General features: G+C 45.9%; 1 protein-coding gene across 5 annotated transcripts in view; it reads right to left on the bottom strand.

The window, feature by feature from the left end:
• KCNQ5 (potassium voltage-gated channel subfamily Q member 5) overlaps positions 1-17,016 on the bottom strand; it is a 638,117-nt gene extending 621,101 nt beyond the window's left edge. For 2 of the 5 annotated variants that reach the window (XM_056565866.1, XM_056565867.1), the window contains exon 1: positions 15,914-17,016. In XM_056565866.1, the coding sequence (XP_056421841.1) occupies positions 15,914-16,311 (398 nt within the window). In that variant the 5' untranslated portion in view covers positions 16,312-17,016. The remainder of the gene's footprint in view (positions 1-15,913) is intronic. The other 3 variants (XM_056565869.1, XM_056565871.1, XM_056565870.1) reach the window with 2 other exon arrangements.
• Positions 17,017-17,800: the final 784 nt, after the last annotated feature.

Raw genomic sequence — 17,800 nt, 5'->3', positions numbered from 1 at the left:
CGGTTACAGGGGGAACCACAGGGTCACGGCAGGGAGTACTGGGAACCGGTTTAAGGCAGTCCTTGAAACAAGAGGAACCCCAGCTCTTGATCTCCCCTGTGGACCAATCCAGGGTTGGGGAATGGTGTTGAAGCCAGGGTAGTCCAAGGAGAATTTCGGAAGTGCAATTGGAGAGGACCAAAAACTCAATTTTTTCGTGATGAGGTCCGATGCACATTAGGAGGGGCTCCGTGCGGTAACGCACGGTGCAATCCAACCTGACTCCGTTGACCGCGGAAATGTAGAGTGGCTTGACGAGACGGGTCACCGGGATGCGGAATTTATACACCAAGGACTCACGAATAAAATTCCCAGAGGCACCAGAGTCCAGGCAGGCCACGGCTGAGAGGGAGGAGTTGGCTGAAGGGAAAATCCGCACGTTCACCGTGAGACGTGGAGAAGCCGACTTAGACTCAAGAGACGCCACACCCACGAGAGCTGGGTGCGAGCGTGCGTTTCCCAGATGTGGAGGACGGATAGGGCAATCCACCAAAAAATGTTCGGTACTGGCACAGTACAGACAAAGATTCGCTTCCCTACGGCGATTCCTCTCCTCCTGGGTCAGGCGAGACCGATCCACTTGCATGGCCTCCTCGGCGGGAGGCCTAGGCGTAGATTGCAACGGAGACTGTGGGAGAGGTGCCCAGAGATCTAAGTCTTTTTCCTGGCGGAGCTCTTGATGTCTCTCAGAAAAACGCATGTCAATGCGAGTGGCTAGATGAATGAGTTCATGCAGGTTAGCAGGAATTTCTCGTGCGGCCAGAACATCTTTAATGTTGCTGGATAGGCCTTTTTTAAAGGTCGCGCAGAGGGCCTCATTATTCCAGGATAGTTCAGAAGCAAGAGTACGGAATTGTATGGCGTACTCGCCAACGGAAGAATTACCCTGGACCAGGTTCAGCAGGGCAGTCTCAGCAGAAGAGGCTCGGGCAGGTTCCTCAAAGACACTTCGAATTTCCGAGAAGAAGGAGTGTACAGAGGCAGTGACGGGGTCATCGCGGTCCCAGAGCGGTGTGGCCCATGACAGGGCTTTTCCAGACAGAAGGCTGACTACGAAAGCCACCTTAGACCTTTCAGTAGGAAACTGGTCCGACATCATCTCCAAGTGCAGGGAACATTGCGAAAGAAAGCCACGGCAAAACTTAGAGTCCCCATCAAATTTGTCCGGCAGGGACAAGCGGAGGCTAGGAGTGGCCACTCGCTGCGGAAGGGGTGCAGGAGCTGGCGGAGGAGATGGTTGCTGCTGTAGCAGAAGTTGCGACTGAAGTTGTTGCACTATGGTGGACACTTCCGACAGCTGGTGGGTTAGATGGGCGATCTGTCGGGCTTGCTGGGCGACCACCATGGTGAGATCAGAGATAGAAGGCAGGGGAACCTCAGCGGGATCCATGGCCGGATCTACTGTCACGCTGCCGGCTGGCAGGAGGTGGATCCTCTGTGCCAGAGAGGGATTGGCGTGGACCGTGCTAGTGGACCGGTTTTAAGTCACTACTGGTTTTCACCAGAGCCCGCCGCAAAGCGGGATGGTCTTGCTGCGGCGGTAGTGACCAGGTCGTATCCACTAGCAACGGCTCAACCTCTCTGACTGCTGAAGATAGGCGCGGTACAAGGGAGTTGACAGAGCAAGGTCGGACGTAGCAGAAGGTCGGGGCAGGCAGCAAGAATCGTAGTCAATAAGGCAAGCAGGAGGTAAAGTACACGGTATGGATAATCACAGTAACGCTTTCACTAGGCTCTAAGGCAACAAGATCCGGCAGGGGAGTGCAGGGGCAGAGGTAAGATATAGTCTGGGAGCAGGTGGAAGCCAATTAAGCTAATTGGGCCAGGCACCAATCATTGGTGCACTGGCCCTTTAAGTCTCAGGGAGCTGGCGCGCGCGCCCTAGAGAGCGGAGCCGCGCGCGCCAGCACATGACAGCAGGGGACGGGAACGGGTAAGTGACCTGGGATGCGATTCGCGAGCGGGCGCGTCCCGCTGTGCGAATCGCATCCCCGACGGCCATGACAGTGCAGCTCTCCCGGTCAGCGGGACCGACCGGGGCGCTGCGGAGAGAGAGACGCCGTAAGCGCTCCGGGGAGGAGCGGGGACCCGGAGCGCTAGGCGTAACAGACCCCTAGTGGTCATTTCTTCAAAGTGGAAAATTAAATAGAAAGAAGCATATTTTTTAATAACATGCAATTGTAAGGTTATTCAGCATACATTAATCTATAATATATCAAAAGTTTTTTTGATGAGAGGTACCCTTTAATATTCCTCATATAAGCAGAAATGTAATTTACAGTCGGTAAGTGGAGTTATGTTGGTTTTATAAGAGCATATTTGTAAATATGCAAAATAAAGATCTGCTTCACGAATGTATGAGAGATGATAATCTGTATTTATATGACAACAATATACTGTATTTCACAGCACAGTACTACTAGGGAGATTACCGAACAGTGAGGCTAACGTGAGAGACTCTATCTATTAAAGCTTACAATCTAAATGGAACAGTGACACATATGAGGTACATGGTGTTAATTTAATTTGGGAGCTGGCCCCTTGTGTTAGCAATGCTCCATGGGAGTTTACATTAGCCATACCAGAGTCTTCTACAAAAGGAAGTATACACTTATTTGTAGACAGCTGTTTCGGGGTTCTTCCTACTTGTCAGTACACAGTATAGTAGAGGTTAAGTACAGAAATACCTTAAATGCAGCTTCAGAAATACTCATTGGGAGAGATTTATCAAAAGCTGTCCAGAGGAAAAGTTGCCCAGTTGCCCATAGCAACCAATCAGATTGCTTCTTTCAATTTTAACAAGGCCTCTGCAAAATGAAAGAAGCGATCTGATTGGTTGCTATGGGGCAACTGGGCAACTTTTCCTCTGGGCAGGTTTTGATAAATCTCCCCCATAGTCACTGAAAAAAACACTACTGGTGTACAAAGATGTATTTTAAAGGGATATTCCAGCCAAAGACATCTTATCCCCTATCCAAGGGGATATAAGATGTCTGATTGTGGGGGGCCTGCCGCTGGGACCCCCCGCGATTTCCCTGCAGCACCTGCATTCTATGCTAGGCTGCTGCTCCAGTCTTGGAAACCTCTGTGTTTCATGGACTGGAGACGTGATGTCAACCCACTCCCCCTCGTGACGCCACGCCCTCTCCATTCATATCTATGGGAGGGGACATGTCTTCCCAAATACATGAATGGAGGGGGCGTGTCATGACATCACGTCTCCAGTCCAGGATACAGAAAGTTATATAGATTTGTAAATTACTTTTTAAAAAATCCAAGCCTTCTACTACTTTGCAGCTGCTGTTTATCTGTGAATATCTATTTAGTTCTACCCAGTGCTCTCTACTGCCAACTGTGTCTGTGTCAAGAACTGTCCCAAGAAGAAAAATGAAAAAGTAGTAGAACGCTTGGACTTTGTATAATAAAAGTAATTTACAAATATATATAACTTTCTGGAACCTTTTGATTTAAAAACAAATTTTCCCTCCGAAATACCATATTAAGCTCCCAAGAAATAATAAAGTAAAAGACTATACTAGACCATGAAACTGTTCATCAGTCAATTGTCCAATTACTTTTGAGCCTGTAAAAGTGACAAGGCTATGTGAAAAATGTGTTCCGTTTCTCTAGACAAGACAGTAGATTTTAATAACTAAAATTGTTTTGCCCTTGCTAGACTGGGGTGTAAGTCTAAGGGATCCCATCATTATCATCCTTAACCCTTCCCATTCCCAGGTTGCGCTACCCAAAATAGTCACAAGTGCAACAAACGCACAAGTAAATCTGTCAACTTCGCCCGGATTTGTAGATAGGATTTCCCTGTGACTTTAAAGGGGTACTCCTGTGGGGAAAAAATTATTTTTATCAATTGGTGCCAGAAAGTTAAACAGATCAGTACATTTCTTCAGTTAAAAAGTCTTAACTCTATCAGTACGTATCAGCTGCTGTATGCTTTACAGGAAGTTCTTTTCTTTTTGAATTTATTTTCTGTCCGACCACAGTGCTCTCTGCTGACACCTCTGTCCATGTCAGGAACTGTCCAGAGCAGGAACAAATGGCAATAGCAAAGCTATCTTGCTCTGGACGGTTCCTAACATGGACAGAGGTGTCACCAGATAGCACTGGGGTCAGACAGAAAGGAAATTAAAAAAGAAAATAACTTCCTGTGGAGCATACAGCAGCTGATAAGTACTGGAAGGATTAAGATTTTTAAATAGAAATAATTTACAAATCTGTTTAACCTCTTAAGGACCCATGACGTATGCATACGTCATGAGTCCCGGTCCTGCGATATAACGCGGGGTCACACGGTGACCCCGCATTATATCGCGGCGGGCCCGGCATCATAGTGAAGCCGGGACCCGCCTCTAATAGCGCGCGGCACTGATCGGTGGCTAAAAACGAAAGTAAAAGTGCCCGGCTAGCTCAGGGAGCTGTTCGGGATCGCCGCGGTATAATCGCGGCATCCCGAACAGCTGTAGCACAGGAGGAGGTCTTCTTACCTTCTCCTGCGCTGTCCGATCGCCAAATGAATGCTTCAAGCCTGAGATCCAGGCTTGAGCATTCAATCGCCGAAAACCCTGATTGATCCATTCCTATGGAGATGGATCAATCAGTGTAAAAGATCAGTTAATGCAATGTTATAGCCCCCTATAGGAGCTATAATATTGCATTAAAAAAGTGTAAAAAAATCATTAACCCTTTCAATTATCCCTTCCCCTAATAAAAGTTTGAATCACCCGGCATTTCCAAAAATAAAAAAAACATTATGTAAATAATAATAAAAATAAACATATGTGGTATCGCCGCGTGCGGAAATGTCCGAATTATAAAAATATACCGCTATTTAAACCGCTCGTTCAATGGCGTACGCGCAAAAAAATTCCAAAGTCCAAAATAACGCATTTTTGATCACTTTTTATACCACTAAAAAGTGAATAAAAAGTGATCAAAAAGTCTGATCAGAACAAAAATGGTACCGCTAAAAACTTCAGATGACGGCGCAAAAAATTAGTCCTCAAAGTGCCCTGAACACAGAAAATTTAAAAGTTATAGGGGTCAAAAGATTACCATTTTAAACGTATAAATTTTCCTGCATGTATTCATGATTTTTTTCGGAAGTGATACAAATTCAAACCTATACAAGTAGGGTATCATTTTAACCGTATGGACCTACAGAATAAAGATAAGGTATCATTTTTGACAAAAAATGTACTGCGTAAAAACAGAAGCCCCCAAAACTTACAAAATAGTGTTTTTTCATCAATTTTGTCGCACATTGATTTTTTTTCCCGTTTCACCGTAGATTTTTGGTAAAATGACTAATGTCATTACAAAGTAGAATTAGTGACGCAATAATTAAGCCATTATATATAATTTTAGGTGAAAATTTTTAAGAGTTATGATTTTTTAAAGTTAAGGAGGAAAAATTGAAAATGAAAAAACGGAAAAAGCCCGGGTCCTTAAGGGGTTAAAGGGGTACTCTGCCCCTAGACATCTTATCCCCTATCCAAAGGATAGGGGATAAGATGTCAGATCGCCGCAGTCCCACTGCTGGTAACCCCGGGATCGCCGCTACGTCACTGCGCAATCATTACTGCACAGAGCGAGTTCGCTCTGCACGTAATGACAGGCAATACAGGGGCCGGACCATCGTTACAGCATGGCTCCGCCCATTGTGATGTCATGGCCCGCCCCTTTCAATACAAGTCTATGGGAGGGGGCGTGGCGGTCGTCACGCCCCCTGCCATAGACTTGCATTAAGGGGACGGGCCGTGATGTCACGAGGGGCGGAGCCATGACATCACGCTGCTCCATCCCCTGTATCGCCCGTCATTACACACAGAGCGAACTCGCTCTGTGCAGTAATGATAGCGCAGTGACGTAGCGGCGATCCCCGGGGGTCACCAGCAGCGGGACCGCGGCGATCTGACATCTTATCCCCTATCCTTTGGATAGGGGATAAGATGTCTAGGGGCGGAATACCCCTTTAACTTTCTGGCACCAGTTGATTTAAAACAAAAAGCTTGTATCCATGCCAGAAGAGACCCAACATGGTACTAGAGCCTCCATTTAATTGGACAGTTTTTCCCCAATAAATGTATTGTTTCCCCTTAATATTGTAGATAAATAAAGCATCATTATATTCACACATATAAGGTTTCATTCAATTCCAACAACTCCTTCTCATTGCATTATTTTTCTTTTGTTTTCCACCGGAGTACCCCTTTAACCTCACATTCTCTTCATTAGTCATACTGCAGTATTTTATCCTGGATTGGAGTAACTTAATATGTCAGGCTTAAAATGCGAGTTGTTTTGATAACCTGACTTTTTACAAATGGCAAGTGTTTCTCTTGATGGGAGACTAAGCTATTTATTTGTGATTTGCTAAAATTAAAAAAAGAAGAAATGCATGTAAAAAGGAAGCAATTCCAATAAAAATAAAATTACCACTCCAGAGTCACTAAGGACATTAATTCTAACCACAGACTACATAACATGACAAGCAAACATTGTGGGAAAACAGTAGCACCCCTTCGAATCACTGGAAACATTTGTGTCTTCAGGGCAAAGCAAACATTTGTTTTCAATCAGTGGCTCATTATTTCTCGGTTTGATCATGGAGCCTTTTCTACCAACATCACTCCAACGACTCTCAAACCCTCATTCCGTTTACACAGGTTTAACCAAGCATTTTCTTTGTAAAATCTCCACGGTTTGATAGGAACCAATGCACTAACATTACAATTACAGCTCAGCCATAGATTCTTGGCTGTGAGAGAGAAGGCCTGTGGCAGCCAGGAGGTGACATTAACTATGGGTCATCATGCATACTAACACCCGGACTAGAGAAATTCTACCTTACGGAAGCAGCAGCTTCACAAAACAAGAACAGATAAAATACAGTAACTCACTACATTACCTATCCTTAGAATGTTACACATATGAGACGTACTAGTGTACAGAGCTGAAGCTGCTGTTTAACTCTTTTGTGTTAACAGGGTACTCCGATGAAAAAACATCTTATCCCCGATCAAAAGGATAGGATGGGACCCCCGCAATCTCCGACTTGGCACCCCAGTCATCAGCACACAGAGCGAACTCCGCTCCATGCCGGATGACTGGCGACTACGGCTGCTAGCCCCCTCCATTCATGTCTATGGGCGGAGGCGTGACGGCTACGTAGTAGCCGTCACGCCGCCTCCCATAGACATGAATGGAGAGGACGTGGCGTGGCGTCACGAACACGGAAGCTCCAATATTCCATTTCCGGACGCCGCCATTGCAGACCTGCAGATCACGATCAGACATCTTATCCCCTTATCCTTTGAATAGGGGATAAGATGTTTTTCGGCGGAGAACCCTTTTATGTACACATTTAGTGTTCTGTTGTTATGGTTTTGCTCCAATTGCTTACTGGAAGCTTCCTAGTAGCTTCTTAGAACTGCTTTACTGAAACCATAATTGGGTACAGCATAGAAAAACAACATTTCCCCTATAGAATTAATATAGCTCGTGCACATGGCCATATTTTAGCTCAGTACAACCTCTGAATTGAATGGAGAGTCTGACTTATGCATCTCTGCTCTACCTGTACCCATTCAATTGTGCCTGAATCAGCCACTGACATGTGAATGCATATGATTGTTCCAGAGGCAGCAACAATGAGAATCAGATTGAAAATAACTAACACATGGTAAGAGAAAGTAATTAGACGTCATTATTTCTTGTAAACAGGAAATTCCTCCTGACATAGATAAACTATAGTGTTTGGTAAACAACATCCACAAAGTACAGCACTATTATACCTGAGCCTGTGTGAGTGATTCCCCATGAGCCTTCTATATGACAGTAAGCACATGATTTGCTAGTGCTCTCTTATATTTTCTAAACTAATCAGGTTCAGCTTTGTCTTTTTTCTTTATAAAAATCTAGAAATCTGCTAAAAATGTAATCTAGCCCATTATCTCTAGACCATGGCAGTAACTTTTATCTCCAATTTACAGAAGGCTTCAATAGGTTATTGATAGTAAAGAATGTTGAGACAATAAACGATCTAAACAATCGGATATCTTCAATCCATTTTCTTTCAAAATGAAAAGACTGCCCCATGCCCCCTCACACAGACTGCCCCATGCCCTTTCACACAGACTGCCCCATGCCCCCCCACACAGACTGCTCCATGCCCCCTCACACAGACTGCCCCATGCCACCTCACACAGACTGCCCCATGCCCCCTCACACAGACTGCTCCATGCCCGCTCACACAGACTGCCCCATGCCCCCTCACACAGACTGCCCCATGCCCCCTCACACAGACTGCCCCATGCCCCCTCACACAGACTGCCCCATGCCCCCTCACACAGACTTCCCCATGCCCCCTCACACAGACTGCCCCATGCCCCCTCACACAGACTGCCCCATGCCACCTCACACAGACTGCCCCATGCCCCCTCACACAGACTGCCCCATGCCCCCTCACACAGACTGCTCCCATTCCCCTTTCCAAACAGACAGTTTCTTTTGCCCATCCTTTTCACAGAATGCTTCTCCCCTTCACACAGCCTGCTGCCTATGCCCCCAATACATTTCTTGGTCCATAACAGCAAGCTGAGTATTGATGATTTAACTTCTGTGCAGCCATAACTGTATGGTTGCACAGTTCTCTATGCCCAATCATAAACCCAGGGGAGCTGCATAGCCATAATGCTTACAAGCTTAAAGAGTACCTGTCATTAAAAAAAGTTTTTAAATGGTGTCGATTATTGTGTTACAAACAACTTTCTGTTAGGATGTCATTAAAAATAATGTGTATTTATATCTTTAATTTCACTTTTAAAAACTGACCACTAGGGGTCTCCCTACATGTCCCAGCCGCAAGTCTCTAATAGAGTTCGGACTCATGCAGGCCTGGCATGAGTCCGATCTCTCATAGTACAGCCGCTGACAAGCACAGCGCAGCTCCCTGCCTGTCAATTAGACAGGTGGGAGCGAGTGCTGTTCCCCTCAGCACGGTGCTCCTGACATGGCAGGCAGGTTCCTCCTCTCTGTATAGCACATGCAGTGCTAAACAGAGAGGAGGAGACGCTTCCTAGAGGGATCGCAGAATAGAGGAAGAAGGGCAGATGTGAGTGAAGGCAGGCTTCAGATGACGTTGCGCCTGCCAGGCCATGCCCCCTTCCTCCCTCACACATGGACAGCTGCATGAGCAGCCATACAGGGACAAGATAAGGTATTTAGAAGGTGTTTTAGGGGGAAGAAATGCAGGGATAGTGTCAGTAAGTCAGGAACAGATGGGGGGGGGGATTAGGGACAGTTTAGTTCATGATAGGTACTCTTTAAAGAAAGCACTGCTGGTTTCCTTGGGTAGCTGCCCAGATTGCACCCCATTATGTAGGTCCTCCTTACACATCTGCCTAGTAAAGCAGTGATAAAGTGAATCACACATATATCTGTATAACTAGTTAACTATACAGAATTGTTATTTAGGCATCATCTATGTGTAACAACCCTAGTGGTAGCAGCAACAACAGGCATATTGGCTGTTATCTAGATTTCCTACAAGCAAATACAGATTAAATAAACTTTTATATACGAGGACAGCTTAGAGATATTTAAACACCTTTACAAACAATTTCTTTTATTGTCCGAGTCATTTTTAAATGAGAAATGAAGTAACTTTTTTAAGATGTCTTAATTAAAAAATGTTCTATTACTTTGTTTCTACGGCTCCTATGCAGACTAAGCGTCTCCATGGGAACAGACAGCAAACAAGTTCTGTGTAGTGTAATCTTGCAGTCTTGTAGTCTCATACTTGCTTCCATTTGGGTGCAGTGAGATGTGGTGGATTTGTACTGTATATATGCTGTGGATTCCACACCCCAAATATTCAGCAATTTACAATACTATGCATGCAGGAAAAGGGTTTTCACAACTTGTGGAGATTTTCCACCCATAAAAACTAGCAGGCTGTGGATTTTGAAGTTATATTGTGGAAGTAATATGGATTTGTAATCCCCCCCAATCTTGTGCTGCAGCGCCATATGTTGACTGACATACAGAGCTGAAAGCTGAGCCCTGTACATCAATCATGCAGGACAGGGTGGAGTAGAGAAAACTCTACAGCTGCTTAAAAAAAGGCTATTTTATAACTTTACAAACAGAGATCAGCAAAACTAAAGGTATGTTTAGTTGTATCACTCCAGCACCTAACTGCCGGGATCTGCAGCTTCATACCTGGTACAGAGCGGATGGATTTCTTCTAACAAACCTATTGCAAAGCTGCTACAGTTACAGATGTATGACATTTATTAGACTATTAAAAAACATGTTGGCAAAGGTGTACCTAGTCTTTAAATCTTAATATTAGGAAAATGTACTTATGCATGTATACAAATTTAGTTATGTGTGTCTAAACCCCACCTCATGCAGACAACCCCTTTTTCTAAATGTCTTATCAGGGCATATGTGGGTCATAGATTGGTGACCTCCCAGCTAGGATCCTTTCACTATGAGTCCGAGTAGAAAAAGGCAGATTTGGCCCGTCTGTATAACTGTATAACATGGTTGGCCTTATATTTCTATGGTCGACATTTCAGGCACAGGATGTGTATGGCCAGAAATTGTATCATCCAGTGATAACTACTGGTCGCTGGTGGTAAGAGAAGCTAAAGAATCAGCTGATCACTGAACTTTTTTTGGTTTAAAGGGGCACTCCACCCCTAGACATCTTATCCCCTATCCAAAGGATAGGGGATAAGATGTCTGATCGCGGAGGTCCCGCCGCTGGGGACCCCCGCAATATAGCATGTGGCACCCACCTGTTTCTGCTCCGGAAGCGCTAAAGGGTCTGGGTTCCGACCACGGGAACGGAAGTCCGTGACGTCAGGACTCTGACCCCGCGTGACATCACGCCCCGCCCCCTCAATGCAAGTCTATGGGACTTGCATTGAGGGGGCGGAGCGTGGCATCACATGGGGCGGAGTCGTGATGTCACAAAATTCCGTTCCCGTGGTCGGGACCCAGACCCTCCAGCGCTTCCGGAGCAGAAACAAGTGGGTGCTGCATGCTATATTCCGGGGGTCCCCAGAGGCGGGACCCCTGGGATAAGATGTCTAGGGGTGGAGTACCCCTTTAAAAGGGTCTAACAAGACAACTGCTTAAATTTTACACCTGTTGGCAATAACTGGATTTTTTTGCATCCAATGTCCCATCCAGAGCCCCATAGGTTCCATTGGTCACAGTGCCTGGTGGAGCTTCCCCTTTGCCTTTGACATGAGCTATCTGCAAGTGGAATATCGATCATGCAATGAGCTGACATTACAGCACTAACTTCATGACTTGGGGATGCCAACAGACCACCCTAGTGACTTTAGGTGGGCAATGTACATACAGCACCCATGTCAATAAAGATAGATTATTCAGACAGACATGGTATGGGCATGTCTGGAATGCATTTTAAAAGATCTACACCATGGTGACTGCAGTTTAATGTCTGAAATACCGGTCGCAGGCTCCCTTCAAGGTTCCATTATATACCAGTAATAACATACGTTCTTCCAGTCTTCACATTGTAATTGAAATTTAGTCATAAGCCTGGCCTTGTTTCTCCCATGTACTGTATGAATCAGTCAGGGCTAAGCATTTGTGAAGGGATGTGTGCTCATGCATAACAACAATTTATCCAGGATATGAATATTGCATATGTTTCAGTGTTTTTCTGAACTTGTAACATTATATATTTAGCAAGACCTCCTTTTGGCAGTCAGTTCACTAGACAGTTTCTAGACGCAGTCTTCCAAGGATTGTACTCACATATCAAGTAGGATAGTTATCAGCAAGGAATATACAAAAATGTCTACCGTATATACTCGAGTATAAGCCGAGTTTTTCAGCACAATTTTTCGTGCTGAAAACACCCCCCTCGGCTTATACTCAAGTGAACTCTCCGCCTGTCAATCCCTTCCTCAGTGGTCTTCAACCTGCGGACCTCCAGATGTTGCAAAACTCCAACTCCCAGCATCGGCTGTACGGGCATGCTGGGAGTTGTAGTTTTGAAACATCTGGAGGTCCGCAGGTTGAAGACCACTGCGGCCTTCGTCATCATCCAGACCCCCCCTCCCTTTCGTTTTCTACTCACCTCCCCTCGGTGGGAAGGAAGGGTGAGCTGGTCCAGGCCAACTATGCTACAGGGACTGTCCGGTGGGGAGGGTGAGTCATTCCAGGCTGTCCATCTTCACCGGGGGGCCCTCTTCTCCACTCTGCACCCGACCCCGGACTAGTGGCGTTGCCTTGATGACGACGCACAGGGATGTTCATGCACAGGGACGAATGTCTCTGTGCGTCGTCGTCAAGGCAACGTCACTAGTCCGGGGCCGGGCCTGGAGCCGAGAAGAGGGCCCCCGTGTGAAGATGGACAGCCCGGAACGGCTAACCCTCCCCACCGGACAGTCCCTGCCGCATAGCTGGCCCGGACCAGCTCACCCTTCCTTCCCACCGAGGGGAGGTGAGTAGAAAACTAAAGGGGGGGGGGTCTGGATGATGACGAAGGCCTGACAGGCGGTGATGATGAAGGGGGGGTGTGGGATGATGACAGGGGGATGATGACAGGCGGTGATGATGAAGGGGGGGATGATGACAGGTGGTGATGATGACAGGCGGTGATGATGAAGGTGGGGATGATGACAGGGTGATGATGACGGGGGTGTTAATGACAGGGGTCTGGATGATGACAGGGGGGATGATGACATGGGGGGGATGATGTATTTCCCACCCTAGGCTTTTTGGGGTGAAATTAGGGGCCTCAGCTTATATTCGAGTATATACGGTAAGTAATACTGAAAACCACCAGTAGATTATAAATAGCCATACAAAGGATTTGTGGCATTATTTGTTTAGGAATTTGGGTTGTACTCAAATCATTATAATTCAAGATCTGAAGACAGGAGGCAAAATGGTGACTGATGGTAACACACACAATAGCTGGAGCATACGACATTTACATAGCAGGTGTGTGCACTGTAGGATAAATCAAGTGTACAGAACATAAATACGGCACTTATACACGTAAATAATGGCATATTTATTACTGCAGACAGTGATGGCAGCGATTTTCATGGCTGGGTTATGTTAACATGTATTAGTGCGTTGTGGCATTTGTTTATTTATTTATATACACTCTTTTCCTTAAACTGAAAACCGCAAATGCACAGATAAATATAAACACTAACAACAGGCCGCGCAAAGATAAATATTGTATGTCACAGATTCAGCACCATCGCAATAAAATAAAAAAAAAGTGTTGTACAACCAACACTGATGATGAAAGCCTGACAGTGTATGAGCTTTACAGTAACATGAGAGCAGTGATAATGAAAGCTTTAGTGTTTCTAGACACTTTAAAAGTAGAATGTGAGTCACACAGAAGAGCCCATCAGCAACCGTCAGTGGTTTCCTCCTTCTCAGCCAGAACAGAAATCGAATTATGGATAATAACACGTCCATTACTATTTCAGAAACTTATCTCACTTGTCTCACACAGGTGACAGAGCTTCCACTCCAAATACACATGTCTGCAGTAATCTCCATTCATCTGGTGCACAGTCAGCAACCTTCAAGCTGGTGCCCAAATTTAGTGGGGGGGCAGAACTGGAGTTCAGTAAAATAATAGATTTTTTTTCATATATATACTATACAGAATAAGACTATACAATGTATACAGAAGAAAGATGACAGTCAAATTGAGAGAGAGAGAGAGAGAGAGAGGAGAGAAATGGATGCATAAAAGAGACAGTGCAATGTGATGCTACAGTATATCAAAATGAACAAATTATCACCTTCTGCAAGAAAGGGGCTAGAACGAGTAACACTGAAGGACCCTTTTAAGAAATGACCATGGTAATAGTGTTCATTTTACACAGTGTTCATCTCTTGAACCAATTGCCAAGCTCCTCAACAGTCATTTGAGACAGATGTTATTCATGTAAGTGCTTATTTTCCATTATGGCCAGTGGGTTGAGCCACTGTCAGAATAGTCGAAGCAAATGACTGGTGACCATAAAATTACACATATAAATGAATACCCAACCGAAAAATAGTTTGTTTAAAAAAAACAAAAATTCACAGAATATATGAATGACCATGTTAAGAAGCTTCGCTGGCAGATACTTATCTTCTTTCTAAAGTGTGACAGTGCACGATTCATACATAAACTTGGTACTTGACTTGTTGAGGCAGCATTCTGGCAGTACTGTATAGTGCCCTGGGAGATGATGACATGATTCATCAATGGGAAAGCCCATAACTGCCCTCACTTCCCAATTGTATAGAATACCCTGTAAGGTGCCAAGACTTTCTCTAAATACCTTGTGTGTAAACATGTTATAATGCTTCTCTCTTTTCAGATCTATAAAGTATACTGTTAAAATTATATACAGCTTTCCACACTATAAATCACATGGTACAAAACATAACACAGCGCACAGAACTACATAGTTTCCTATAGAATACCAGGATTCTCTACCTGATCATTTAACTAAATACATAGAAATTAATACAGTTATAAATAATACACTATAAGATGCCAGGACTGTGTCTATATGTGATCCCATGGGACTGCAGATTAAAAGGGTTTCACATGCATTATATCTTATTGGATTTATTTACCAGTTTATTGGTTATTATAGAGCATAACACTTCTCTCCTGATACACAAAAACCCATTAGATGCCAGGGCTGTGCCTATAGCTCATGTGACTATTCTCGTTGTCAGGACTCAGTGATGCATTATGTACAATTCATTTACTTTAAATGTTTACATAAACAGTGTAGCATTTATAGAGTATAGAACAGCTCTCACTGATATAAAATGCCCTTTTAGATGCCAGGGCTGTGCCTACATGTGAAAACCCATGTGACTGTGCAGATTGTCAGGGCTCCATGATTCCTTATACAATACTTGTTTTCTTTAGAAGTTTTTATAAAGTATGTAGTAAATATAGTGCATAACATTGTCCTCACTGATACATAATGCCCAATAAGATGCCATGACTGTGCCTATATCTGAAAGTCCATATAAAGGTGCTAGTTGTCTGGGCTTCACCGTGCATTATATGCCACAGGTTTCCTATAATATATAGTAAGTGCACAGCACATCCCTCACTGATACATAATGCCCAATAAGATGCCATGACTGTGCCTATATGTGAAAGTCCATATAAAGGTGCTAGTTGTCGGGGCTTCACCTGCATTATATGCCACAGGTTTCCTTTAGAGGTTTTCCTATATTATATAGTAATAGTGCTCAGCACAGCCCTCACTGATACATAATGCCCAATAAGATGCCATGACTGTGCCTATATGTGAGAGTCCATATAAAGGTGCTAGTTGTCTGGGCTTCACCATGCATTATATGCCACAGGTTTCCTATAATATATAGTAATAGTGCTCAGCACAGCCCTCACTGATACATAATGCCCAATAAGATGCCATGACTGTGCCTATATGTGAGAGTCCATATAAAGGTGCTAGTTGTCTGGGCTTCACCATGCATTATATGCCACAGGTTTCCTATAATATATAGTAATAGTGCTCAGCACAGCCCTCACTGATACATAATGCCCAATAAGATGCCATGACTGTGCCTATATGAGAGTCCATGTGACTGTGTAACTTGTCAGGGTACCACCGTGCATTAAATACTATAGGTTTCCTTCAGAGGTTTACATAAATGATCTAGTAATACAGTGCACAACATAGACCTTCCTGGCATATATGCCCTGTTAGATGCCAGGGCTGTGCATTCATGTGCAGGTGGTCGGAGCTCCATCAGACATAGTATCATGACATAGTACAGAACAGTGTCTCGTACTCACACGAAGACGTGGTAGACGAATGCCCAGCCCCGGGGTCTCTCCAGCACGTTGTACAGATAGTTCTGCAGTTTTCGGTACTTGACGTTTCTCCGGCAGCTTTGGCTGCTGTTATAAGACAGCGGCTTCCCCAATAAGCTCATGCGAGCGCCCTGTTTCCCCCTGCGGCTGTCCGGCAAGCCCCCTCCCGGCCCCGCACCGCCGCCTCTGCCAGTGTCACTTGTGCCCAGGAGAAGCAGTCCGTCCCCTCTACTGGAGTTCAGCAGCACCCTACTACTCCGACCCGACTCCACATCCTTCATGCCGTAGTAGCGGTCCCTGCCTCTGCCTCTCCCTCTGGAGCTGCTTTTCATCCAGAGCCCGGAGCCTCCCTCGTCGCCTCCACTATGGTTGCGGGGCATGGCATCACCGGCGTGGGCACAGAGGGCAGAGCGAGGCGCTCCGGGTGCATGCACAGAGCAGACCTGGGGACAAGGTGGCAGCGCTTTCCGTTTTCAGACTTGACGACTGTCAGATCAGATCACAACTTGGCACAAGACATCTATAGAGGAATAAAGGTCTGTGTGCAGGATGCCAGGGGGTGTATCTGTCACTTGGAGATGTTAGGGGCAGAGCTCGAGTAGACAGGACATATCCTCAGCGACACCACAGTAGTAGTTCCACTCTGCTATGCGATCACGCTGCTCTGTCACATGAAGCCACATATTCTCCTCCAGACTCACAGCCAACCTCAGTCAGTCTGATTCCCTGCTATGTGTGGAGGCACCATGCCCAGCAGATCGGATGTACAGCACTGTGACACCAGGTTAGTCCCAGCCCCTGCCAACCTGTGTGACACCCCTGTCACCAAGTGCCACCTCCAGCCAGAGCCCCTGCCATCAGCTGCTCCAATCTCCTTGCTGTGATGAATAAACAGGCATGTGATGGTCACAGATCACCAGCTGCTGAGTGCCCATGTAACACAGATCCCACAAGATGATCTCCTCAGCTGATGTCACTCCTGGAGCTCAGCACTGTGGAATTCCCTTGCTGCTCTTTGTACAGGAGGGGCCAGTGATCACACAGCTCTGTGCATCCAGCAGGCTGCTGCACCTCCACACACAAGAGATCACACAGCTCTGTGCATCCAGCAGGCTGCTGCACCTCCACACACAAGAGATCACACAGCTCTGTGCATCCAGCAGGCTGCTGCACCTCCACACACAAGAGATCACACAGCTCTGTGCATCCAACAGGCTGCTGCACCTCCACACACAAGAGATCACACAGCTCTGTGCATCCAGCAGGCTGCTGCACCTCCACACACAAGAGATCACGCAGCTCTGTGCATCCAGCAGGCTGCTGCACCTCCACACACAAGAGATCACACAGCTCTGTGCATCCAGCAGGCTGCTGCACCTCCACACACAAGAGATCACACAGCTCTGTGCATCCAGCAGGCTGCTGCACCTCCACACACAAGAGATCACACAGCTCTGTGCATCCAGCAGGCTGCTGCACCTCCACACACAAGAGATCACACAGCTCTGTGCATCCAACAGGCTGCTGCACCTCCACACACAAGAGATCACACAGCTCTGTGCATTCAGCAGGCTGCTGCACCTCCACACACAAGAGATCACACAGCTCTGTGCATCCAGCAGGCTGCTGCACCTCCACACACAAGAGATCACACAGCTCTGTGCATTCAGCAGGCTGCTGCACCTCCACACACAAGAGATCACACAGCTCTGTGCATTCAGCAGGCTGCTGCACCTCCACACACAAGAGATCACACACCTCTGTGCATCCAGCAGGCTGCTGCACCTCCACACACAAGAGATCACACAGCTCTGTGCATCCAGCAGGCTGCTGCACCTCCACACACAAGAGATCACACAGCTCTGTGCA

The sequence above is a fragment of the Hyla sarda genome, chromosome 3 (assembly GCF_029499605.1).
Source record: "Hyla sarda isolate aHylSar1 chromosome 3, aHylSar1.hap1, whole genome shotgun sequence".
Lineage (NCBI taxonomy): Eukaryota > Metazoa > Chordata > Amphibia > Anura > Hylidae > Hyla > Hyla sarda.
This window is presented reverse-complemented; position numbering and strand designations above follow the sequence as displayed.